Source organism: Acanthaster planci, linkage group LG05 (assembly GCF_054643075.1).
Source record: "Acanthaster planci isolate LZ-2023a linkage group LG05, COTS_SCS, whole genome shotgun sequence".
NCBI lineage: Eukaryota > Metazoa > Echinodermata > Asteroidea > Valvatida > Acanthasteridae > Acanthaster > Acanthaster planci.
In genome coordinates this window covers 12,805,122-12,832,680 of record NC_141781.1, presented here as the reverse complement: position 1 = coordinate 12,832,680, position 27,559 = coordinate 12,805,122, and the positions used below count along the sequence as shown (strand labels likewise).

Below are 27,559 nucleotides of genomic sequence, written 5' to 3'. Positions count from 1 at the left end.
TGAACATAAAGGGGTGCGACAGCCACAACACAGCTGTGCTAAAGAAAGCAGGCTCACTCAGCATGCACATTTCTGCTCTGCCAGCGTCGAGCATCGCATGAAGGACAGCTGCATTCCAAACGATCGCCTGTATGATGAGCTGGCTACTGTGACAAGTGACGCTGCGCTGCGATGTAATAAGGACGTCTGCAAATGAGACTTGAAAATCAGCGCGACAGACATTGACCCAGAGGGCTGAGAATCGCACACAGACAATCACAGCAGCAAGGGTAGATCTAGATTGGGGGGGCTATGCGGCCTAGAGTCGCTGGTCAGCGTGTCATACACGAATTCCTCTTTTGCCATTCATTTTCATACTCAAAACTTACGATTTCAAATTCATTTAATGCACGGAAGATTGAAAGTAGTTAAAGATGTACATAATGAGGCGCTTACTACTCTTTGCTGCCATTCATTCTCTTAACAAAGTGAAAAAGGGTTTGGACAACACATGACAAGTGCCATAAATGTATTCACTATGTGGCCAGATGGGAGCGTTGAAGAATGACTATAAAATAATAATGACCAATGTCCATGTTTGTGATGGAAAGTGGTGGAAAGAACACAATTTACACCAGAACAATAAAATTAACAGAATCGTTTAGTTGTTCAGGATAATTTCCAGATCTATTTTCAATTAAAGCAAATTACATGTCAAAAAAAAATGAGACTACCATTTCTTTCACTGAATAAAAGGAAAGCAGGAAGTATCTTTAAATACATAATGTATCAATAAAAAAACATAACTGCAAACACTACTGCATGTTCACACAGTTAACAAAAGTTTTAGATTTCCAATGAGATTGAATGACAAATCCCTTTAGTCATTGAAAAGTAGGGACGAATTAGGAAGTAGTTAAAATAAATTACATTGACTGCAAACAAAATGAAATGTAGTGGTTGAAATATGAATTGAATTCCACATTACCTTCAGCCTAACAATAGCTTGAAATAAAATTAGAGTATCTTTATCTGGAAATTTTGTGGAAAACCTAGAGAACCACTCTATTTAGAGGACAGATTTGTTTACTACATACATTTCACAAACCAAATTTACATTTTACACATAGAAGCGCATTAAAGATTAAATAATCCAAGTCTTATCTTAGATTTATGCAAGTATTGTGTAATACAGGCGTAGTAAGATTTTAAAATGTGATACATTAAAGAATTTGTGTCCGAAACGTCTTCTATGAAAATCGGTACATCTTTTGAATAGGTTGTGTGAACCATGGACGAATAAACATCTTCTAAATACTTCTAGGATGTGTGTGGCATTGACTGTGATCTGGAGTCTGCGGAGGAAATCCAGGGTTGACTTGATCAGCTCCTGCTGGAGCGATGCTACCAAAGCAATTTGGATTGGCCCACAAGATCAATGTCAATGTACTTTACAATTACAACTCTAGTTTTAAAGGTACATTAAATGTCCATTTATGTACATGTTTCTTTAGTTAAGAAAGAATTTCCCTTATTTCTAAAGTTTGGGCTTCTTCTCGTCTTCCTGTCTTCAAATTTGGCTCTCAAAAGCAGTGCTGCAAAATGACTCAGCAGGCCAGGACTCATTCTAAGTATAATTTCAATGCTTTGCTACGAAAATCAGGATCTACTTGTGCGTATACCAAGTTACAATGAATTGTAATGCTTTCTGAAAACTGATCCCTGCAAGTATCAATTGAGCTAGTAATCTTTTTGGTGGATACCGACGGAAATCATGTCAATGGACTGTTTGTATGTATGGGTGAAGTCAGCCAGATAACAGCGGTTGTGCATACATGGAGACGTCATCTGAGTGGAACTCTGTCAAATGGCATTCATCCTTTTAAGGTTGGCGCCAGCAAAGTCACAAAAGGGGCAAAGTTTATGACAAATTTTGCCAATCATACACAACAGTACAAAAGAAAGCAGGCTTACACAATTGCACAGATGATCAGCTCCTTTGCCAAGTGGACCTTTGCTATGATGCCAAGTGGACCTTTGCTATAAAGGATTCATCGCTGATGACCCCCCCCACACCAAGATTAATCCATGGGTTGACATTCCTGCTGGATTTAAGTAGCACAATTATGTTAGGGTGGGGTGGTGACGACCTTCCAAAAGCCTTTTATCAGCTCCGGTATCAATCAGAGCAATTCAACCATGCGGCCTAGATTGACTCTGCCCCCTGGGGATTCTTCCATGTACCTGGAAATCCAAGGGAATGGTTCCCTGGGAACTTTGTATCAGTTTTATACCAGAGATAACACGAGTGATATTTCCTTCCTTCTGCCTCTGCAGTTTCCCGGCCCGAACATGTTCCCTTACCAAATTGTATACTTGACTGCATGATCATGAGCATTACCACTAGAAAATTGACTAATGCCTGAGCATCAGTAAACAAAATGACTAATCATAATCTCCCACGCAAAACCGGGCCAAACGGGTCAAGTCGGCAAAGTGGTTACTTTCCTAGCTGAGCCTAAGGATCGCTCATTTTATTACCACCCTAAAAAAGATCAAGCACATCAAACAGTTCAAAAGTCTTCAAGGATCATGCAAGTAACCCCGTTTTATAAGTATTATACAGTTTTTTAAAAGAATGTCGTCTGAACACCTCAAACATGGCAACAAGTGTAGATTTGGAAAACAGAGTCAGCGTGATCACTTGCAGGAAATGACTTGTGGACTCAGCTGGTGCCAGCGCTGCTGCATCCGTTGCTGACGCTCATTCTGCAGGCTCAGTCTAAATGCAAAACAAATGTACAGTAAAGAGTTCAACAGCAGATCCCCAAGTTGTGTGACTCTTGCCTTCATTGAGTGACTCACCAAGATATCATTTGTGGACCGGAAGTTGTTATTCTTGCCACAAAATTGCAAATAAAAAAAAGGCAAGATATGATGAACAACTTTTCATATATGTATAGCCAAATGCCACAAGTGATGATTCGCAAGAGTCATTTGATCCGTATTTGTACAGAACATGCATTTCTTACTGCAATCTCACATTTCTATACACACCACGGCGTGCCCAAGGGACAATATTTGTGACTATAACAGGCCTGCACAGTGGCAAAATTTAAGTTTAACATGCTACATGTATCTGCACCTACAGATTTCTCATGTTTTGAATATGTACAGAACAAATGAGGCATTAACATGTTCAGGTGCCCGACCGGAGGTGAGTGAAGGCATACTTGAAATCTCATACGTTAGCCGTGCCAATGTTTACAGATAGCCAGATCATGTTTACGCGTCCTCCAGCACAAATTGGTTTAGAAATCATACTTAACTTGCACTGGTATGCTTCTCAAACAGCAACATGTGAGTGACCTACTGTACAACCTGTTGTCAGTAAAATTTAGGTAATATCTGGTGTACATAAAATGGTTCTCCAAACAGGGATATTCCACATCACAAAGCTTTGTAAGATACACCTTGCACTTATTCATTAAAAAAAGAGGCTTGTGCCTGCACGTGCGTTTATGGTGTGCTACACATGAACAATGAAGGACAAATGATCATTTACAGGTTATTATATGCAGGAAATTGACCATAAATTTGATTAAGTGGTCTCCTTCGGGCAAACGATTAGTGTCGCATTGTACCAATTCTACTGACATGACGTCAAATGGACTACGTGCGCGTGTATGACTGAGCTCAGATGCCCCACCTGTGAGTAATGCTGCCATTCTGTGAAATGGGGTACTTGTATATGGACCAATTATGCACTATACATCAAGTGAGTCTACAGCGATTACGGGGAAATTATGTTACCTTTTTGAAAGCATCCAGTCAAACCGCTTCTGCACCGTAACATGTAGGCTGTACGGCTGGGGGTGTACTGGGTTCTTTATGAAGGGATCGAGAGCCGGAAAAGAACGGAGAGGAAAGACAAACATGTTGCTGCTGTCCCGTGTCTCCTCCAAGTCTTCACTGGCTTCCCTCACACCTGTGGAAATTGGGAAAAATGCAACAGATGTCTTAATATAATCCTGACTCACCAGGTGCAGTTTCAATTTTAATGCAATCTGGCTGGATTGATCATGGCTAGGTTTAAAGAAAAAAAGAAAATGGTTTACGTTTGAGGACCAGATGTTACCCCTAGCTTCCTTCCTTTGTGCTAGGTTCTGTATGTTTAGGATTAAAGCAATCTCTACAATCTCTTCCATCCTTAGAAACAATCTCTACATCTTCATTTGTTGACAAAATTCTAATTTAATGTGATCTACAATATCTGTACCTGTCTGCAGTGTAACCAGGATGAATTTCAATGAGGGTGCCTGGGGGTTGCAGGCATTTTTTTCAAGAGCACACTGCATGGAAGCAAATTAAATACGCTGTACATTTCAAAATGTCAATTGGGGTGCAGATTTATGTTGGGAGGCACATGCTGCCCCCATAGTTATACCACTGCCGGTGAGGCAGCCAGAACTGTTGTTTCTTGACTGAGATCCTTGGCACAGAGCCAATTGTGCATACAGACATCACTCTTTTTCAGGTCTAGCTAGTAGCTTATGTCTGACAATTTTTCCCCCTCTCTTTCATGCCAGCCCGGAAATCCAGTCATAACATTGGTGTGTCACTTCCCACTGTATGGCACTGACTTATTGGACTTCATCTTGAATCACTTGACAATGCACATCTCAAGACAGTTCGTCAGCTGACCCACTTTTGCTAAGAAACTTTTTTCCAGCAATGTTGTCAGTTGACTGTGAACTGCATTCCCAATGCTATACAGCAGAGGAAAAATGTTCTAGCAAGATGAGAGCAACTCACAAGGCATATTTGACCCAGAACATTCTTTTTTCCATTTGCTGTTATAATGCAAACGTGAGAAGGTAACTATTTATTTGGATATTCCCCCCCCGACACACTTTCATAAAAATAATAAAGGGTGATAATATGCAATATCATTAGGTAAATTGCTATCTCTCTAGCTAGACAGTGACTGCCATTTGTGTTACTTTAAATGCAATCTTGTTTTGTTATTGATCGTAAATGTAATGTCAATGAATGTAATAACTGTTTTGTAACAAGCCAATGCAAAGTAAATTTCTATGTGAATTTTTGCATGGACAGTAATAAATTTGAATCTTGAATCTTGCTCATCTGCTTAGCCAGGCCATCTAATTGGCTGTTAAATTGGTTACAAATTTTATTATGTGTGACTTGTTTGAAATATCTGCCATGCACAATGGGGAATGTGTTTCCTGGTCAGATTGTGGTGTCAACATCAGAGCATATTTTGGATTACTACCTTTGACATAAAGCATGTTTGCGTTGGCTGCCGGTGTCAGAACTGGTGGGACCACAGCCGTCAGTCTGCAGTCTGCCTCTCGCAGTGCTATGACGCACAAAGCATGGCCCCTCCGCACATCCACCAAACTCACTTCACCGCCTCCATGGACCACTACAACCTGTGATGGGGGGGGAGGGAGAAACACAAGTTTCCCCAGAGGAAAAAAGTCAGAGGCAGTTCGGTTTGGATCAGAACCAGCATGCGGGATAAGTCACACCAGTTCACTTTGATCTTTAAAAACCACAGGTAATGACTATCATCGGCTAGATATCCGGAGATGGAATTTGAGGCTTTTAAGGTGGGAGGGGTTGCACGTAGATATATTTGCCAGCACAGTCACTGTAGAGGCCACTTTTTAGCAGGGGGTTTACAGTATGTGGGGTGTGTAATAAGGGATGTACATAAGGAGTACATGAGGGTATGTAGTGAGGGGTATATCACGAGGGGCATATGAGGGATGTAATGAGAAATATTGTGAGGAGATGGGGATATGGGGGTGTACCAGAAGTTATAGGGTACATTATGTAACGACAGGTATTATAATGACAAAAATAGCCTTTACAAGAATGATTTATAATGGTGTGTGCCTGGTGGTCAACATTTGTCCCCTTTGATCAGGTGGTAAGAGGTTCAAATCAGGCTACTGGCTTTTTGTTGAGCCCTCAGGTGAGTCAATTTATCACCAAGTTTACCGGAACTTTCTTCTTCAAGATGCACATGGCCATGCATGGGGATCTGCATTAGCTGAAACTGACTAGACTGGCAAGCCATTTTGTATGTTTTAAAACACATTTCTTATGGAATGCAAAGTCCATATCTGTGCAAGTACATGTAACACATTTTTAAAGCTGACTTTCTTAAAAGATGGCAAAATTGAATTAAAGGGCACCTCTAAGTAAAACAAGTTTTCTCTGGTTTTATCTGTTCAAATAAATACAGAAACATCCAAATCGAATGCAGTGTCATTTGTTTTAAGAGCTGAAGTATAACAAGCTTAAAAGGTTTTTTCTTTTCATGCCAAGATGCGAATTCTGAATGTAGATTGCATCAATCAGAGAAAACAAAAAATGAGGGAAACCCTCGCGCTGTGTTCGTAGAGGATAAACACTACATATGCATGCCAAACAATGGCTAAATGCATCGTTTGAAATGCACAAGGGTTTATCCACTACGAACACAGGGTGAGGGTTCACAACTTTTCAGAACTTAACTCACCATATTTGCACTGGATATTACCTTGGTTACCAAACAACCGAACACATACATGTATGTATAAAATCAATTCTGGGTTATTTGATTTGATAAGTCAGTTGGCTGTGGGAGAGATTTTCTGAGAGGCACCGAACATTAACTAGCACATGAATGCTATGTGAGCTTTGGTAACACATCCATTATACTGGCCCTCTTACGCTGAAGTTACTGGACAGAAATGCATGCCCCTTGAATTGCTAGTCAGGCCAACACGTGTTACATGCGCAAAATGGCTGAGTCAGTCCCACACAGTGCACAGCCTACGTGTACATTTCACTACTGGAGAGGAAATTCAATTTCACCACTCAAGAAAATAACCTCCAATCTATGACGATCGGTTGCTTGTGTGACTGAATCGGGCAACCAAGTAGTGGCGTAACTATGGGGGGAGGGGGGATATGTGCCCCCCACGGAAGCCCCCCTCCCCATTTGAAATTTTGAAATGGACAAAAAAATATATACCTACTTCAATGATTTTCAGTGCCCTCTGAAAAAAACTTGTGCACCCTCAGGTGCCCCCTCAGCCGTATCACCCTAGTTACGCCACTGCAACCAAGTACATTTGGCACAAGTGTACAGCATTCAGAACACTGAATACAGCATCCACTGAACACATATTTGCATAAATATATACATATCCTATGGAGAACATATGTAATTAAATGGATTTAATTCCTGCGTCTCCATAATTCCAGATGTCTCTCATAATACATGTAATTGAATGGATGTACATGTACAGTGTAAGCCTGCATCTCCTTTTGGACAGGAAAAAAAGTAAATGTACCAACTCAAGAAGATGACGAAGAATGGATGTACATGTGATTAGGATTCTTTTTAGAATTCCACGAATGAACAAACTTTTTTTCAAGTTTTTTTTAACTTAAATACATTTGCTGAAGATGAAATCAAAACTGGTGCTCTCCTAAGCCATGTGTCTGTCCAGTAGTGAAAAATCCCCTTTCTTCCGCTGGGGGGGGGGATAAAATCACCCTCTCTTTCACATTTTGTATTAAACTCTTGACTGGGTCCAGTCATTTTTGAGTAGGGGTCTGCAACAAGTAGTACATTAGGGTAAGATGTCTGATTGGCTGGGAGTTCCATAGGACTCTGTGCTGTTGTTTGTACTGTATGCTAATGATTTACAACTTCATATCTCATCCACTCTTGTACAGTATACATTTGATACATTTGTTTCTAGAAATATCTCTACTGATCACTCTGATCCAGTTCTCCAAAATAATGACTTGAATACTATTGAAGAGTGGGCCAAGTCCAATTGCCTTCATTCAAAGTGACACGTTTGACATGGCGTCAACTTCCCAAACCTACATATCATCTTGGAGGCTTTGATTTGGAGTGTGTAAGCTCCCTTAAGCTTCTTGGCTGCTTGATCCAAAGTAATCTGTCTTGGATTCGCATGTTCAGGATATCATTTCAAAGCGTAACTGACTTATTGGTCTGATATGTTTGGTGTCGGGTAATTGCCACACTAGTGTACGAAGTCCTTGTCTTGGCAATATTAGACTATTTTTCACCTGTATGGTGGATTCATAGCAAAAGGCCTATTGGCTCAATTTAATCTGTTCAGCGTAGGGCTACCCAAATGATACTGCGACAGAATTACATGGAACAAAGCTACCAGGATAGACTGCATAACTTGGCTTGATGACTCTTTTTAACAGAAATTTTTTTGAATACAAGTTTTACGGCTAAACTTTTAATCTCTACTAAAAACAAATTTTATTCTGGACTTTCTGAATCTGTTACATGTTAATGTAAGGCACAAGGACATGCTTACTTTTCATCATTTAAACCCCAGGACTGATGCTTTTAAGTACAGTACTATTGTTCGTTTTCCCAAGATATTTTCCAAACTTGATGGAGATACCGGTACCAGGAACAGTTTGATTCTTAAGTGGGTGCTGGGGCCTTTAGATCAAACTTAAGGGAAGATCTTTAATCTGATTAGTTAACAGTGTTTTTTCCATTTGGCATATGATTTATTTTGGATTTCTTGATGAGCTATGTTCTTTTTAATGTTTATTGGTTTTGTTGTCAAACGGGATGTTCTACCCAATGTTTTTCATTTTCCTTTATTCTAGCATCTGCACATTATGATTGTCTCATTTTATTAAGATAAATGATTTGATACATGATCTTGCCTGATTTTTTTATCAGAATCTGTTAATTGTCTTTATATAGAAAGGGGATACCATGGGCTACTCTTTTTATTAAAGCTTTTTAGTGATTTATTCTTAGCTGTTGTTACTTATATATGGGTATGGTCAAACAGATCATTTAATGACAGTTTTATACTTTTGTTTGACCTTGACTTCCCCTTTTTATTATTTGTCTGACTAAAGAGGTAAAATAAATAACAATAAAATAACTAATGGACCATTCAGTTATATCAACATGACTGCAAAAGAGAGATAAAGGTATAATTAAAGCATGTAATATGAGGTTTCCTTTTCGACTATCTGGCCCTTTTCCAAGATTAATAATTGAGCAACACTATTCCTGTCTTCCTGTTGCCACATTCTTGCCAATTTTTTTCATGGCGAAAACTTCACATGCATGTTAAGAATAGACACAAACTTCCTGTCAGAATATCCTTGGTGTTTTCACCAGAAATAGAAACAAACAATAATGAATAATAGGCCATGCATTAATGCATGATGTCACTGATACTGGGGAAAAATCCATTTCAAAGGCCCATGGGTGAATCACTAGTCAATAATATACTGTCGTTGTGCATGTTGCTCTATCTGTCGTCAACTCAGGATGGCATATCCAGGACGTGGTGATTACACGGACACTGACGTGTTGTCTAAGGTATCAAAGTACTTAAATGGCACTTGATGAAAGAGTCTGCTTGATACTGGAGCTACTCAGAAGCAGCACAGTAGTGGTTTCCCATCATTTATACCTGGGATACTGTAGCTCATCAATTTAAAGAAAAATCTGATCTGCCCATGACAAGCATTAACCTACTCCAAATTCTCTTGCCCTGGACTATATCTCTTCCACTGTCTCGGGGCTAACTTGGGAACGATCTTTCAGAAGTTTTTGTCAGTGACATCTCTGGACCTGAATGCCAACAGCTGCAGTGCCAACTTCTTAGATCTTAAAACAGTCTTAGTTGGACAAAAGAAAAGAGAGCTTTTGTGCAGGAATCTCTTTCCACTGCTTCCACTGCAGTGCTCAGATGGTCAAAGTGGGTAGGCCAAGAGATTAGTTCTATCAAAGGACTGCCTTAGCAGCATCGCATCTCAGTGCCAAGTATTCAACATCAAAAACAAGACAAGACCCACCAAGATTCCATACTGGCACAAAAGACTAGGATAATCTGAGCAGTTTGCCTGAGCCAGTCACTAGATACAGCAGCTCATCCGCAGGCAGAGTAGGAGCAGAAAATGTTGAAATACTGTGGCTGCCCAGCCCTGAAATCCATCAGCCTAGAACTTTGCCATGTATTTTATGTATTTTCCACAATGCTTTGCTGTGACATAATGTGTTACTCCATTGTGCGCTCAATGTTACCTGGCAACCAGACTGGAGACCTCACCCCCATAATCAAAACAATTCCCACCATTGAAAAACCAAACCACAAACATGCCATTAGGACCTTTTCTCACCTCTCCCTCCATCCAACCAGTCCACCAGCAAGACCAAAAAAATTATAAGAAAGCATCTCTAAAATCATGAATATTCATACTCTGTTGGACCATTCCCACTGGAACAATAGCATTCCACTTGAATATTCCTGCATCACTGGAACAGTGCACTTTGTGCATCCATAGACAGTTCCAAGGCAGCGTTCCAGTGGGAATGCTGTGTTCCCTTCTTCTGGAATGAGAAAAGGGTGTTCCAAATGGACAGTTCAAATTAGGAAAAAATCCCTAGTAGTGCTGCATTCAGATCCATCACAAGTCATTCCATTCAGTCTCAAGCCAATTCCCAAGCTACCAGTATTAAAAGGAACTGTGACAAAAGCATTCTTTTGTCATTGTTCACCCTGTTATTTATGACGGATTCCAAGTAAATAAAAATTAAGACGTAAATCACAATAATACAACCTACTGGTTGAAATAAATTACCATAAAAACTGAAGCAATCACTGTTAACACAGACACAAACATCTAAAACTCGAAGTTGCAATACCAGTGATCCTCTCATAGTAAAAAATAGAAGACATGGACAAGATTAAACATTTTGAGGAACATGCTTTTGCCAAAGTGTGGTTAACGACACATACATGTACATGTACCATCATATATCCCTGCCTAAAGATAGAAATTTAGAAAGGACACAAAAGAGAAAGAGAATGTAAGATGTGCTAGCTATTTCTCCCACTAGTGCAACATCTTTCAATAATTTTGTTCCCTGAACTCTAATTGTACACCCACCCTCCAAGCTCATGTAACTGGTATGATGACCTTATTATGTATACTTTTTGGTCTGGAACCACACCCTCTTAACAAGGGCTCTTATGAAATTTATGTACCTACCACTTGAGGGATACCAGTAAGAGGCTGCACAGACACCACCCTCTCCTTACGATCGTTGCAGGCTGGCTCAATGACCCGCAGTGACACAGCACCCTCGTAGCCACACCGCACCACAGAAATGCTGCCATCAGAGCAGCAGGCCATCAGGTGTGTGTCAGGGGTGGCTGAGGGCTCCCTGGAGGGCCCCTGGGCAGGGGAGATGATGCTGGGGTTAAGGAAGTGGACGTGAGAGACTGAACCAGCTGCTGATAGTCTCTGCACTGCCTGGGGCAGACCTGTCGAATTAACCAGCAAGAAACAACACAATACATGACTAAAGAGGCCATATGCCTGCAGCTTGAGCCATTCTTTGAGAAGTAGTTCAATGGAATGTCCATCATTTGTCTTTTATCACAACTTATCCAGTGGAAAGAGGTGATGTGCAATTCAAATGAAGCATTGCTTTTTTATCTTAGATTCTGTTACTTGTGCAAGATTGTGAGAACGTACTAAGCAAATTATTCAGAAAACATTTTACAGTGTCATTTGCTGAACAGATGAATGCAAACATTACAAATTTTTTATAACAATGGTGTGCCTCGCACAAACCCTTCAAAAAAGAAGAGTGCTGGTACTGGTAGTCTTACCCATGTGTTGATCACAGATGGTCAGGGTACCATCTCCATGACCTACGGCAAGGAGCGATGTACATGGTGAGGCAGCAAGACAGGTGATGTCACTGCCAAACGGCCATACAATGTCAGGCTTGTGCTCAAGATCTTGACAAGGAGAATATGAACAAGAATGGTTAAGTGGATTACATTTGAACTTAGGTGTAGCGTCTCCAAAAATGTGAAAAAATAATCAAGCAACCAGTGTACATGTAGCTCTATCTTATGTTGACAGCAGTTTTACTTTATATTTTGGGCAGGGAAATTTAAGGCCTAAAACATGCCTCCCTGGCTAACATTTAATGTGCAGTCTAAATCAGATGTCAGATGCCAAGCTTTCTGCTAGGATGATTACAACATTTTGCAACACGTTTGCTTCATATTTGAATTTACTAAAGGCATGTACAAAAGGCATTCAAGCATAAAAATTATCATCTTTATAGTTTAACCCCTTCACGGGCGGGATTATTTTGACTGCGACTGCTGGGCTGTGGCATGCCATGAATGGAGGGTGTTGTCCAGCAGCAGGCCCCATTGAACCAGCAGCTGCATGGTGAATAGACTGTATGTGTGGTATGCACTAATGCTCATACAAAGGTGCTGTAGTAGCAGTCATCAGCAGCGAAGGGGTTAAATCACTTAACTGTTAACTGAGGTCAGAGTCAGTGGACTGACTGGCCTGTAATGTGTTATGAAAATTTCTAAGACTCATTATTGGCAGAGTAAAGATGCCCAAAATATCAAAAACAGGTAATTAAAAAATTTGTTTTGGGTATTTGTGCCTTGAAGCAGAATAATTTGTTTCCCCTGCATTTTGTAATGGGGCATATTGGAATGTTCTGATTGGCAAAAGGTGCAAAGCTGTGCAGCTGTGCATGGTGTGATGGGTTCCACAGCAAGTGCTACAAAATGTGGAAGTCTGTAAGGTCTGAGTCTTGATGATATCAAGAGTTGAATGAATGTTTTATGATAGGCTCATCCGGTAATCAGAAGTAGACAACAAAATTACTGTAGGGGCGCCATGCTCACGTATCTGGTATATAAAGTGATATGTGTGCACTAGGTACATGGACTTCTTTGACCAAGTTGCCTTCTTCACAGGAAAGCCATTTCTAAAGTCTTGTTCCATGACTATGTTTAATAATTTGTAAACTGTTGATCAGACTAATTTATGACAGGTATGAATTATATTTTAAACTGCCCTTCCAATATTTTCAAAATCTTGCTTAAAACACTGAGGTATGTTTGATTAGAAATGTGAAATTATTCATCAGATTAGATGATTAACTGTTTGAAGAGTTAATCTTGCTTTCAACCTGGCCAACCCATGAATAAATTAGGGTGTTGAACTTGTATTGCCAAAAAGTATATGCTCCTCAATTTGAAGAGTGTGGCATCTCATCTGTCGCTGCAGTAATGACATCTCCTAATCATAAGACTACAGTTTATAAATTAAACTCTAAACCATTGATTTACAACTCTTAATTGCCTCACACAGTGACTGTCAAGACTCCTGAATGTCCCTGTCCATTTAAACCATTTGATCAGATGGATTATCCTCTATAGACTAAATCAGGGTAGGACTCTTTGAGGTAGCTGCTGTCTGTTTGAGAGTTGGCTCTGAATTAGTCAGACCCGGCTCAAATGGTTAACAACAGGACATGCACTAACCATGGCAAAAATGTAACAGCCAGCGGGATAATACAGTTAATAATCTAGTGGTAACAATACTGACTCCTTATAATGTGTTTTTTGCCACATCAAAAGCAAAATTGTATGCATTATTTTTAAGACAGAACGCTGGGCAACATAGTTACACATCTCGTAATTTTGTTGCCCACCAAGCCAACGTGAAACCACCTATTTGATGTGTTAAGCCAATTAAAGCAATTACAGTATCAGGGATGTTTCAACTGCAATCTTTCCCCTAAGGTGACATAATACATGTACATTCAATAGGTTTTTAGATGGATTACGCAGACGTCATTTTTTTTACCAGCTTATGATGCAAAAACCTTGTACAAGGCATTTTGTTCCTTTTGTTGCGTAAGTCAAAATACCCACACTGTCTGATCAGAATCCTACGGACTAACAAACATAAGTTTGTAGCCAAGTTCTCATATGGAGATTAACTGGCCATAGACGACGAAAAGCAAGGAAATGGATGATGAATTCTTACTCTCTGCAAAGTTTTTAATTAATTCATTATGAAGTGCCAAGGATGCACTTGGTGTCTGTGTTTGCAAAGCTAAAAATGTCTCAACCTGGGTGAGTCCTAATGATGCACTGATGTAGTTACCCAGGTATAGACAGATTACATGTACATGTATATGGGCACAGTAGCTGTTTTGCTAACTGCACACCACATGTAGCTAGAAAATGCCCTCTCTGTACCATCTGAATATCACTAACTGTGGAAAAAGTAGGACTGTGACCAGGGTACCTTTTCCATTTCCTTTGGAGGGGGGGGGCTGGTGGTTTTGTTTCTGTTTTGCTTGTTTCTTTTTGGACTTGTTGGGAGTATGTCTTGAAAAGAAGAGTACGTTTAGGCAGCTTTAAAAAAAATGGCAGGCCCTGGTCTCTTTGTGACAAGGCATTCCCAAGTCAATTTGTGATGTACAGTCACTTCCCTTTTCCTGTCTTGCAACTGCTGAGGGCAGTATTTACTCATCATACATACATTCAATGACGAGTGAAGCTGGAGGAGAATTTGCATTTACAGTGGATGCAAAGCTCACGTTTATTGAGACTCCTTTCGAATCATGTGGTTTGGCAATGTTAGGAAAATTTCTGCTCGCATTCAGGCTTACTGTATCACAATTTGTGACAATGGCAACTGGCTATGAACATGTACTCATGATGTGAACGCACAACACACCTTCCCCCAGAATACAAATAGTGATTCTTACTAGTGCTCTTGGCAGAAAAACCTGGTAATGAAAATGTCAACACAAAAAGCAGTTACTGGCACATGAGGAAACACATCAAAACATCAAATCTGTAAACAAATCTCATCATAGAAGGTGCAACACTCTTAACCAGAAGATCTAGAGACACTATGAGTGCTTTTTTAGATTATTGATGATTTCACGGATACTTTACTCACAACTGACATGAAACTAACCACGATTTGTCTTTCATCACCAGCTACTCACCTGATGTTGTTGAACGCCGATCATTGTTACCTTTGCATAAATCAATGGAAATTGTTTCCTTTGTTTATTCATAACACTTGTTGAAGGTCTGTAAAAACATTTTCAATGAGCAATTTTGACAACAACCTAGGGTTCTTAGGAACATAAACGTGTTTTAGAAGTTACATGGCCACACCCTTGTTTTGAAACTAGTCTAATCTCGCGATAAAATATACCTTTCAGTCAAACAGAAATTCAGGAATCACAGATTTGATGAATGCAAAATCGCCATCTCTTAGGTCTGAATGGACATCGTCGCTATTAAAGGGGGGTTTAAAACAACAAAGATTCGTTTCATAAGACATAATTCAACAGAAAAAAAAATTTGTTGACGCCTCTGTTGAAAAATCTCATGTGTGAAATGGCAATGAACTCCAACAAATGAAACACTCATTTTACTTGCCTTAGACATGGTCGAACATTTTGATTACTAAACCACAAAACTATTCAGTGAGGCTTTCTAGTTGTTGTTTTTGCTATTCCTGGAACTGCCTACTGTATTTTGTTAACTCTAGTATCTTGGGATGTCTCTCTCACCTTTGGACGATTTAAGGAGATTATAATGGCAGATGTTGGTACTTCCTGTCCAGGCCACAGCCACACTGTTGGGCCGATCATTGCTGGCCTCCAGGCCAGTGACCAGTAGGAAGCTTGGGTTGAGGAAAATGCACAGGGACCGAGGGCTGCAAGTGACAGGTAGGAAGGGTGAAGGAATGGTTGTCACTTGCTGTACATGGACCTCTTGCACAACTACCCTTCGTGGCTTAAAAAATATCTATAGCACTGAAGATGCCAGTTCACAGCATTTCTCTGGTGCAATGATTCCTAAATGGTGTGTCGTGGTACAGTGTGCACTTGGCAACAAGGCATTCATGCGAAGACCATACATTTCAACTGCAATTGGTCGCGTGTGCTCAGCAAGTCCTGTGAATATGAAAGCATAAAGGACACCAAGCTGACAGGGACATGAGGGTTATGAAAAATGTTTTGCAACAGTGCCTGGTCTTGGATTTTAGTCAAAGCAATTTGAAAAGAAACTGGCGAAGTTCTCAGTCCACATTGTCCAGTTTTCTAGGCCAGGCTCTGTGTATTCTGTGTCGTACATGTAAACCACTCTGAGTGTGCCACACAGTACAGTTTGCTAATCCCGGACTGGGTCCGTACCAGCTCAGTGCTAGACTTTGTACATCGTCCATTTTAATTTGGCACGGTGCTAATGTGAATAATATACCCACCAGGCCTTGTCCTCTTGCTCTGGCAGGAACCGCAGCTGGTCCTGGTGCTGTTGCTGAAAGACCTGCCTGCGTTTCTCCAGGTGCTGGTCGGTGATCAGGTGTTGTTTGGTGCCCAGACCCACCACCTGACCTTCATCAATGGCTCGGAAGAGAGAGGAAACAGAGCCAGTCACGCCTACAACACAAAGCACCAAAGGTATTTGGAATAAGCCAAGGTCACATGATTGAGTTGTAGCTTTGCTTTAGCCAATGACGACCTCTTGCACCTTTCTGATTTGACACAAGTTCGAATTTTAGAGGCATATTTTCAAAGAAAATGGTGATTTCTGAATTACTTTGCACCTTGCTTAAACGAGAATGGGATATTGTGTGCAGGTGGTGTGGAAATTGCAGAATATACCTTGGTAATCCAGGGGAAAAATTCAGGGAATATCGGTCGCACTTCTGTTCTACGTCAATAATATACACTACTGCAGGTTACATTTCACAGCCAACAACAAGGCTTCAATGCTTCTACAACAAGCATCCGACAGCGTTTTCATTTGAAGAACTGAGGGATTTGCACGCACAACCCATTGTGGGATCTGAGGTTGTGCAAAAGTAATCTGGCAAACACATTGGACAGTTCTGAGAAATGCTGAGACTACATTTTAATGAAGTACCGGAAGACGCTTCCTTGACACGAAGAATACAAATACTGTGTCTGAATTATTCAGCCATTCCTGGAAATAACAAACAAGTCTATGGAAAAAATATTTCCCTGCTAGCTCTGCCTGTCGCTGTCAAGTTTTTCAGATGCAGTGACTTTTTTTTCAACATCCAGTCTGCTAGCGAATCCTCAGCGTTCTCCATGCACACCTGTTAGGGTTGCCGGCGGGGGCCTGACTCTCAGTACCATGCTGGGTTTTGACAATTGAGACAAGTTCAGGCTGGGTACTGCCACAGCTGCTACAGTGCTAGCGGCAGCTGCCCCTGGGTGGGGAGTTGGCGAGCCCCTGGGGGAGCCTGATGAAGTGGACTGCATGGATAGTAAAGAAGATAAAAAGGGAATGACGAGATATCAGAGCAAAGTAATGACTCGTGTACTTGTTCCTCATATGGGAAACATGCCACTTTAAGAACCAGTTTATATTTGGTGCAAAAGTAAACTTAAATATGATAATGTGAAGTCATATCAAGTATTCCCCCACAAATTTACCAAAACTGAACTCATTTCAACTCAGTGAATTTCCAGCAGACACTTTGCGATGTCAAATTTGCTTTGGGCAAGAGTAAAACTAAGCCCAAATGTGTCAAAAGTGAAGACCCCCAAAGCACGGAATTGCTTTACAGAGTGAAATTACAGTAACTCAATCAAATGCGTGATGTACATGTGCATGATTAAGATGATGGATACATAACAACAGCTGGCTAATATGAAATTTCTGCTCGACTTTGGTCCCAATCCTTTACAAACTGTGCTATACCTTTGCTGTGTCGGTTGTGATACCCTCTATAGATGTAGCCATTTCTATGCTTGAGTCCTGTCAACAGCAACGTAAAAAGTTTTGTTTAAGTTTGTAACACGTAAGAACTATTCACTGGTTTTCTTCAGAATATGTAACTGTCAGAAATTTTTGTTAAAGTGCTGCATGCTTAGAGACTGTAGTGACCTGTCATCAAGATTTAAACATGCAGGGCCTGACATTTGTGTTCCAGCTAAATCTCTTCACAGTACTTTGAGCCCTTCCAGTCCTTCAGCTCTGAAGAACTGTTCATCAAAAGCTGTAATGGTAGTCACTGCTGCTTCTGGCAGGCAGGGGAAATCCATCAATCAGGTGTTAATCATAAATCTCAACATCTTATTACCAGTTTGTCAACCTCTGCAGGCTTTGTCGCTTGTTGTTGCTGCTGCTGCTGCTGTTGTTTCACTGCATTGCTGTGGGCAGTCTCAAATTCCCGCAGCCAATTATCTCTGGGTAGATGCCAAACATCCAGCCAAACATCTGATCCAGCTACAAGGTATAAAAAAATCCAATACTGCCTTTTGAGAATTGCTTAAACCTACAACCAAAACATTGGGACGTTTTAAAAAATTTAACAACAATGTTTCACCAAACATGTTAAAACTTATAACATGTACACAGTGCAACAAAACTCAAAAGAGACAAAACAAATATTTTTGCGTAACTGAAACTTTGACACAAATTAATGTTCCGGAAAAGAACTGTTGGACTGTTCATGTGGCCTTTAGAATGACACAAAGTTCAATGAGTTCTTAATAATGGCAGAGGCTAACCGGTATGTTCTGACTGCTATAACCATTTCAGTTTGGATCAACATTGTTTTCATAGAAAATACTTTCCACACAGGAGTACCTTTTGGCCAGGATTTGTAAAAGAATATACTTACTCTGAAGACCAACTGATACATAGTCTCCATCACTGGAGATGAATGAGTTAGTGACAACAGACCCAGCAACATCCTCATTGAATGTCTTAATAGGATGAATCATCTCAAAAGCTGAACACAGCAGCCTTCCAGTTCCTATCATGAGAATGGCAAAGCACATGTGAAACAAAATAAGCAAACTGTTTTCAGCTGGCGAGGCAGCTTAACTTTAATGCAAGCAGGGTGTTGCCCGTCCGCCTTGCAATATTATGAGATCAGGACAAGCAGGAGCAGCACAGGTATTATTGGTAAATATGAGGTCCTCACTTGGTTGTGGAGAGGGATGCCTGAAAAAAAGGGGACTACATGTACATGTACGTTTGCATTTATTTTCATACCAGCCGTATCTACAGCCACGATGAGGTATGTCTGCACTCCAATCAGGCATACATCAAGAGAGCAGATGCTGACACCTTCTGTCCCGTGTTCCCATGATGTAATGGGTGCCTGGGTCATTGCATCAATCATAGCAATGCCTTGAGGCATTCCAAAGAACACATAGCGCCCATCAGGACAGCTGGATGTACACAGTGCTTGGCCATAGTCCTGGACATAAGAGAAAGTTACGGATAACAATGAACAGAATGACACTCAGTTTTAAGAAAACTGAAAAACTGGGTTTGAAAAATGATTGGGAGAGACGCTCCCGGTGTTGAAATGGAAACCATCACAATAAAAGACACAAATAACAGGGTGAACAATGACAGATGAATGCTTTCATAGGAGTTCCTTTGAATAGGCTGTGACCTGAATTCAAACTGGAGGTCTGGTGTTGGTCTTATGAGAGTCCAGTGGGATCTTTTTATGGTCTGAAGAGGTCCTGTCTAGAACAATGGAGGCTCAATCTGAGAGACCAATTTATTCCTTAAGACTGTGGCGAATGTGATTTGCAAAATGTATGCTTTAAAAACAGTTCAGTAGAGTCTCTAAGAAAATTAAAGCAGGGGTGAGATTGACCAATGATAAAAATAGATGGATACAGCTGAAAAAAGCATAAAGAAACTGAACCGTGAAAATCTCCTATACTTTTGTACACAGCCAGTTAGGAAAAAAAGAAATCCAAAACAGATAAAGCTGAAATCAGCTAAAAGCTGAGAAATCTCACCCATGTTAAAGGCAACTCATGGGAGTGTTGCAGTTTTTTAGCACTTCGTGGACTGAGTTCAGCACCAGCTTTTAAAACTTTAGTTTTTATAAGCAAAAACTTGCTGACAGAAGGTACACTGAACATGTAGCAGCATTAAAGGGGCATTCCACTTCAAAAATTTTTTAAACTACCAATTTTTTGGTGGACATCTACCTCAATGCAAGGGCACACATCCCGGAGAATAGGGGATATACCTGCATATCCCCCTTCTATACTCACGTTGAAATCCGAAGGAAAAAGCAGAGAGTTTTGTACCACCTAAAAAGTCCCCTAAGGGGACACAGATGTCCACCTGTACCGTAACGCTTCACCAAAAACACCTGTGCATGCAAACAACCTTTAATCTAGATGACTCACTGGTAACTGGAGTGGCACAATCATACTGTGGGGGCCTGACGCGGGACTTCTCGGCGATCCTGGCCGACTCCCGTTCGCTGATGACCTCCCAGGCCAGGTCAAAGATCAAGTTGACGATCTTATTGACCAGGCGGAACGGCTGGGGAAGAACATCGTACATCTGCTCCGGGTCCCGGATGTAGTCCTCCTCATCACTGGAGCGGTCACCCAATGATTCTGGGGTAATGGACAGGAGGTTCTTGCGCACGTATACTGGCATGGTGATGACAATCTTTAAAAGCAAAAGAAATGCCATAAATACTCTCAAACTATGGTAAGTCAAACTAGGCACATTTTTACCAAAAATTTTAGGCAGGGGGGTAAAGACCTTTTTCACCCATGTGACTAAATGTAAGCAATACCACCACATGTGGACTGTTTTAGCCACGGTGACCCCATATATTCCTACGGGCAGCTGCAACCATGTGCAAGTGCATGCGGGAATGCTGCATGATTGACTAGTTTATCTCAAATACGTAAATTACCATCACAACACTATGCAATCATTACCATCACAACATACTGCAGGTCCAGCATGATCGTGACATCACTGGAAAAAGGTTTATGGGGAGATGCAACTTTCTGTGACATACGGGAACTTTGTGACAAACAAAACAAACCACTACATTACAAGTCAATGGTGTTTTCACCTCACTGTGACCTCAGGTTGAAAAGCTCCCGGATGAACGCATGAAGTTGCATCTGTCCATTGGGGAGAGCTGTGTATGCATGTAGTATGTGGACATTCAATTTCAATCAGCAAAGGGGCAAATTTATCCTTCATGCCATTCAGTAATGTACAGAAGTTCCCAAATGTCTAACCGCGAGAATGTCCACGTAGGCCTACATTGTCATGTCCAGGACTGCATGAGCATGGATCATGGACAATGCGAATAGTTACCCCCTGGTCTGTGGCGTCCGACGTCCGTCCCGCTCCCCGTTCGTGGGAGCGGACGTTGGATCCCACAGTTCTGAGGGTAGCAAAAAGGGAGTTTGGAAAACTTACACTTTATAGATTATTACTATATCAGCCTAAAACTTCCAAATGATGCCTGCATGCCACTTTCAAACTAGCCTATACGGGACTGCATTTTTTGTGATCAAAACGTCAGGTAGTTGAAAATTAGCCTAAATGTACACGTCGATCACACATCACGAGCTGACGACGCATCGACGATCATGATCGCATTATAGCAAAGATGTTATAGCGCCGCATAATCTTGGTATTGTACTAGTACTACCGGCTCATCACACGCTGGCTGTGTGACTGGCATAGCAACTGGCAACAGTTACAGCGCCCTCAATAGTCTTACCTAATCCAACTTCACCACGTGCATGCACTTCGTGTGTTTGATTGTGATTGAAGCGCAATGTGAAACATACTTCAAGCATAAACTTGCGACTAGTTCTCATACGTTGCACTTCTCGTGAGCTTAACAACCGTGGTGTGGGGTCCTGCAGACATGTACATAGTACATGTACACCTGTCCATGTAGTGTACATGTATGTGTACATGTATACATTATGAAGAGTACAGTGCGTAAAACGCAAGTACAGCTGGCGGCTAGCTGCTGGGTCAAAACTCTCTCATAAATCACGCATGATTTAATGTTAACTTGGCCCAATCAGACGGTTTCATTTGCACCCATAGCAAATATGTGGTATGTTAAAAAAATCGTGTGAACCCGGCCGCTGCTCCCACTTGCATGGACGACGAATCCCAGAGTACTGGGGGTAATTTTGAGCTGATTTCGTGCTCTTCACTAAATACTAATTAAACTCCTGACAGGCCTTTAATCTAAACTTTATTTTTTGTTAAGTAAGCCGGGCAGCTCTACTTAACTTTTCCCCACTGAAATATTTACCATGTTTGCGCGCGCAAGTACTTGAAGTAGGCCTAGGCCTACATCATGTATTGTAACATTGCTCAATCTGACCTACCAGCGAAGACTCAGTTTCAAATTGGCATTTTACCTTTCACGAAGATTCTGGTAGGATCTAAACGCCAGCTTTATTGATACGGTATACTATTTACCATGTTTAAGGAATGTAGTAAAAAAAATTCATTGCAAAAATTCTGCAATTTATCTTGTTTTTTCCTGAATGCACTTGGAAGTTTTTCTGCTCTTCGCCGAGTTTGTAGTGCAATAATTTTTAAGGGGACATGGAAAGCAAATAAATTGTGGCTTGTATAGTATGTGATGTGTTCCTTTTAATTTGCAGAATGGGCCATGTCCATTTAATTTCCTGTTACTGGGGTTGAAAATTGGGATTGTAGTGACAAATTGATAGCTGACACTGGGACTGGTGGGTTTTATAAGTAGAGCTGTTTCACATGTTCCTATTTGGGTGGCCATTTTAACCCTAGTATGGAATTTTTTTATCAGAATAATTTACATGGTCAAACAGTTGATCCAAACATCATTTGGGAAAGATTTGCGAATTAACAGTTGAAGTCCCATTTTATTGTCTCTACCTGCAAGTTCTAAAAAATAATGCGGCAAAAACTATTATTTTTTGTTCCATAATTCTGTGGAATTAAAAATTGTGTACATCATGAAGCAAATTCTAGCCATCATACACTAAAACTTCCCGAGTAATAAACACCCTTGTTGAACCTCTCGAAGGAAATTCTAAACATGTAATTAAAAGCAAACTCTGACCAATGTTGAACATGTAAATGTTGCAGGGTCAAATATGCTGTATATTGGTCGGCCATATTGAAATGATAATTAGGTAAACTTTATTTTGGCACTGAAATAAAACTTAAGTACAATTTCATGTCAGTTATGCCAATGAAGAATATAAAATTTGTTATTTATATCTATTTGTATATGTTTTAACCCCTTTTTAAGAAAATGAAAATGAGTGAACTCAAAATAGTTTAGAACCAACTTCCAGCATTCTAACGAGGAAGGAAAGTGCACACTTGAAAAGCAGATTGCCCCAGCTACAAGTATTTGCCGTTTACATTTCTGTCGTGCATCAAAAACCTATGGACTTTCACCTTAATAAAATAATGTATTACTGTTTGGTTTTGAAAAAGAAATATATGAACACCTCAAGCGGAACTCCCTTCTGATGGTGGGAGCACCCACTGCAGCCCTCAGGCGGCTGTCAAAACTGTTCCATTGTGATAAATATTAGTATTGTGGGAATTGTAGTAAAAATACCTGCAGTGACTATAAAGATAAACACTAAAGATTTTATTTTACATATGTTACTGAAATGCACTGTTCTAAAAATTAAAACGGAAAATATAAGCTTTTATGTGGTTCTTTTTCAAGAACACACCGTATTAGGTTTTATGTAAATGCACTTAGTTTTAGTGATAAATTTTTATTTAAAAACCAAAGCAAAGTGTTTTAATTTCAAAATGCATGTGAAAGTGCTCCATTTCAAAACAAAGAAAGTCTCCATTTCTCAAAGGTCTGGGAGTTCAAGGTTGTAACTTCATAAAATAAATTGAAGAGAAGTGAGTTTCTGAAGAAAGCTGTTAAGGGTCTTCTTTCAAATCCTTTGAGCTAGCTGAAAAAAAATTATTGATTCTTATTGATTAAGTAGATAAATTTTCATGCAAGTTAACCTGCGTCTACAAGTGCTTTACAAACGACAATAAAACACGAGTAAAAATACTGTATTTAGCAAGTAACTACACTCCGTGCGTTTTGTCTTAGGTTCAGTTACTTGCACTAAAATGTCAAAGCAGATCTTCAAAACTAATAAACTCATTTCAAAATCTGTATTATGCGACTTGCAACAATCATTCATGCAACAGTATAAAACAAAAATTTAAATATTTAAAAGGTTGAAACTCAAACAAAAAAATTAGCATTTCTACAAAAAATAAAATGTATATTAGTACCACTACTTTTTATAGTTGTATAGGTCATATTACTGCATACTAGCTGTTTCAACAAATTGGGACAACTAAATTCTGTTCTTATATACATATGGATTCTTACATACCTAACATAGCTAACAATTTTCGTGGATGTTATAAACAAATCTATAACCCGCCATTAATATGAAGAATGAGTACAAACTACCTATACTTTCAACCTGTGGCCAATTATCTGTATGTATTTTCAGAAAGTGATCTTTCTCAAATATGAAAGGTCCAGATGATATGTTGCAAAGAACTGTTAAACATACAAACGATGTCTCTTACATGTTTTGTGCTCAACATTTTTTCTAAGTTCCTGTCACTCGCAATGAAATACTGTCATCAATGCAGAAACAATAATCATGCATTATGAACAGGAACCAACACAAATATGAACAAAATAAATTGATGGGAATGCATGACAGCAATTAATGAAATAATAACACATAATTATTACTACTAAAACACAGAAGAAACTTTTAGAAGACTTTCAAAAGTTGAAAAACTTTTTAAAAACTTTTTTTTTAAAAGCCAGAAAGTTTAGCTACAAAGCTTATAAAGTACGAGAATTTTGGATAACAGGAAATGTAGGCCTATTCCATAATTCTGGGGTTGTTGATGAAAATGCTGCCATAAATTTCATGATCCTGCAATCAAGCATGCCTTTAAGTGCAAACTTAATTGAATGATCGGAAATTATCCAGGTACATGTATTTGAATACTAAAATGACACACAATGTACAAGCCCATTACATGTATCTCATTCTCTGTATCTGAAGCGTGGGATGTCAGCGGCATCCAGACGCTCAGTGACACAATACATCACTTCTCTGTGCAAGGCGGTGCGTGCAGATATTGCAAGGTCAGTTCAGCCTTTGGTCAAGCCGTGGCCAGATTACGGGGAGGGACTTCCAAGTACGATGATAGAAAACAAGTTTGGAGGGCAGATGGTGGCACTTTTTCCCAAAGCAGTTGGGATGGAATGCACGCGTAGCTGAAGATGAAGCGGTGCCTTTAACAGAATAGTGGTGTGATAGACATATCTTAGAGGTTGGTTGTTTGAAGGGTGTTTCCTTTTGTTAAAAAACAACAAACAAACTATTGAGCACCGCTGGTTCAATCTAGTCAAAAATTCATTCAGAAAGTCAAACATCCTGTCACACACCCAGTCCACCAGGCAGTCGCACATTCAGTCCGCCGGGCAGTCGCACATCCAGCCAGCGGGCAGTCACACGTCCAGCCATATGGGAGTTAGCAACATGTCAAAACAACCACATGCACCAACCAGTCACAAAACGCAAACAACAGATAACAGGACAAATGTGATCTCACAAAGGCAGGGGCGATCATCTCATAAGGGCAGCAACAGCTACCCCCGCTACCCGCAAAACAAGGAAAAACAACTCAACTTGCGCACCGGGCAGTCACACATCCAGTCAGCAAGGCAGTTGCACATCCAGTCAGTATCTGAAAAGAAACAGACTCAAACAAGAGTTATAGTAACATGTCAAAACAACAATTTTAGGGGAATGAAAAAAGCACACACACCAACCAGTCACAAAACGCAGATAACATATAACAGGTAAACGTGATCTCGCATGGGCAGTGCCGATCACCTCATGAGGGTAGCAAGAGCTACCCCTGCGACCCGCAAATTGAGGAAAAACTACTAACTTTGCACACTGGGCAGTCGCGCATCCAGTCAGCGATGCAATCACACGTCCAGTCAGTATCTGGAAACCAAACAGACTAAAAGGAGAGTTAGCAACATGTCAAAGAACAAGGGAACTGACAGACAAAACAAGGACATACAGCAACCAGTCACAAAACGCAGACAACAGATAACAGGTCAAATGATGGGGGAGCGGGTTAGCGTAGCGGTTCTTTCCTCGCTTTGCACCAATGAGACCCGGGTTCGAGTCCCGGCTTGGCCGAGGCTTCAGTGCATTTGGTTTCCAGTCCACACTCGCTCTCGCAGGTTTTCTCCGGGTACTCCGGTTTCCTCCTGCCTCTAAAACTGGACCTTCTTCCTAGCTCCGTAATGTGATGCTAATTAAAAAAGTGTATGAATAAACGTAGAGTTATTGGCGCAAATAGCCTGAGTTGCTGAAAGCGCCATTAAAACAAAACAACAACAACAACGACAGGACAAATGTGATCTCACAAAGGCAGGGCCGATCACCTCATGAGGGTAGCAAGAGCTACCCCTGCTACCCGTACAACAAGCTAACTGCACATTGGTCACTTTCACATCCAGCCACATCATTCAGGTAGGCAACCTCATTTCTAGTCATTAGCCTTTCAGTTCGACGTGAGGTTATTGCCTGGAAAATATGAAGAGTTGACATTCTAAACTTATCAAAACACAGAAACAGGAAGAATGACATCCACATATAATTAGAACAGACGAAATGAGTTTTATACACGGACACGACTGTGCATGGACACACTGTAAACAAGTCCTATGAGAATGGTTTGAAAATAGTGAATTTATTTTCTAGGTAACACTTCAATATTTTTTCCTCCATGCTAACTTTGTGACACTTCAGGACACGTTGTAACTTTCTGGTGCTTGATATACCACTTTAGGGAGAGATTAGTGACATCTGCTTGTGAACTCTTACCAAACAGCTGTCGCATGCCAATCAACACCATCTTGCACTTCTTCACTTATACTTGGGTACTAGCATTAGGGTTGGAGCGCTCCGTGGATTTGCATCCTAGACTTGGATATTCTCAGTGTTTCTTGTCTGATGAGCCAATTGGCTCGCAACACACTGGCGTTACTTACTTTGCATGACTATTTGGATACACGCTTACACTCTGTGCACAAGCTTAGCCCACCAGACTGGACTGTGAAAATCATGTTTTTGTACGCAAATGCCTCAGCATTTTCACTGTTACCTTTGGCTCTTGGAATATTTATTGCTTTCAATATATAAACGAAAGCAATGAAATTTCGCGAAAGCAAATGAAAAAGGCTTGGTTACGGTCTGATTTATTTTTACGCAATATCGTGATGTAATATGTAGATTACAAGAGAATGACGTTCCCACGACGTTCTGAATGTAATTTCGCCCTTGACGTTGAGCATAAAGGGCATATAAATTCAAAACCAATGACTCCCCACTGGAATCGGTGGAAGTTTAAAGACGTGCTTTTGTTACAGTGCAAGAACAAACAGTTGGCGTGCGATTTTTTTCTGCGTTTGATTCGGTACATCTTACTATATTAGGAATGACGGCAAGTTTCTGACTTTCCACTGGATCCCTAAAAGCCGCAACACATTCTCAGAGTGAACATATCTGTTATCTGTGACACGTTTTGGGAAAGGTGATATATTTTTGCTAACACCTCACCCGCACCGATTTTCCATTTATACACACATCCACGAGCCTTTAACACCACGACCAGCAGCATGCATGTTCAAATCACGACCGCTGAGCCTCCAGTTGCTTTATTTTAATGAGGCTTTCAGCTACTCGTGCTATTAACACCAACATCTATACGTTTATTCATATCAGCATCACATTACGGAGTTA

General features: G+C 40.4%; 1 protein-coding gene across 4 annotated transcripts; it reads right to left on the bottom strand.

Moving 5' to 3' along the window:
- Positions 1 to 364: 364 nt before the first annotated feature.
- LOC110987324 (WD repeat-containing protein 93-like) lies at positions 365 to 21,409 on the bottom strand. Of its 4 annotated transcripts, XM_087137343.1 has the most exons (15): positions 21,138 to 21,409; positions 20,100 to 20,363; positions 18,927 to 19,134; positions 18,550 to 18,684; positions 18,007 to 18,152; positions 17,625 to 17,681; positions 17,017 to 17,176; positions 16,159 to 16,333; positions 15,461 to 15,606; positions 14,885 to 14,914; positions 11,706 to 11,837; positions 11,080 to 11,354; positions 5,276 to 5,435; positions 3,793 to 3,967; positions 365 to 2,761 (listed from the first exon to the last, which is right to left on the bottom strand). In XM_087137343.1, the coding sequence occupies exons 2-15, from the start codon at positions 20,349 to 20,351 to the stop codon at positions 2,680 to 2,682; spliced, it is 2,133 nt and encodes a 710-aa protein (XP_086993469.1). In that variant the 5' UTR covers positions 20,352 to 20,363; positions 21,138 to 21,409; the 3' UTR covers positions 365 to 2,679. The 4 variants fall into 4 exon arrangements, with proteins under 4 accessions (XP_086993469.1, XP_086993466.1, XP_086993468.1 ...); XM_087137340.1 differs by lacking the exons at positions 20,100 to 20,363; positions 21,138 to 21,409 and having other exon boundaries at positions 365 to 2,084; positions 2,688 to 2,761; positions 18,927 to 19,128; XM_087137342.1 differs by lacking the exons at positions 20,100 to 20,363; positions 21,138 to 21,409 and having other exon boundaries at positions 365 to 2,081; positions 2,688 to 2,761; positions 18,927 to 19,128.
- Positions 21,410 to 27,559: the final 6,150 nt, after the last annotated feature.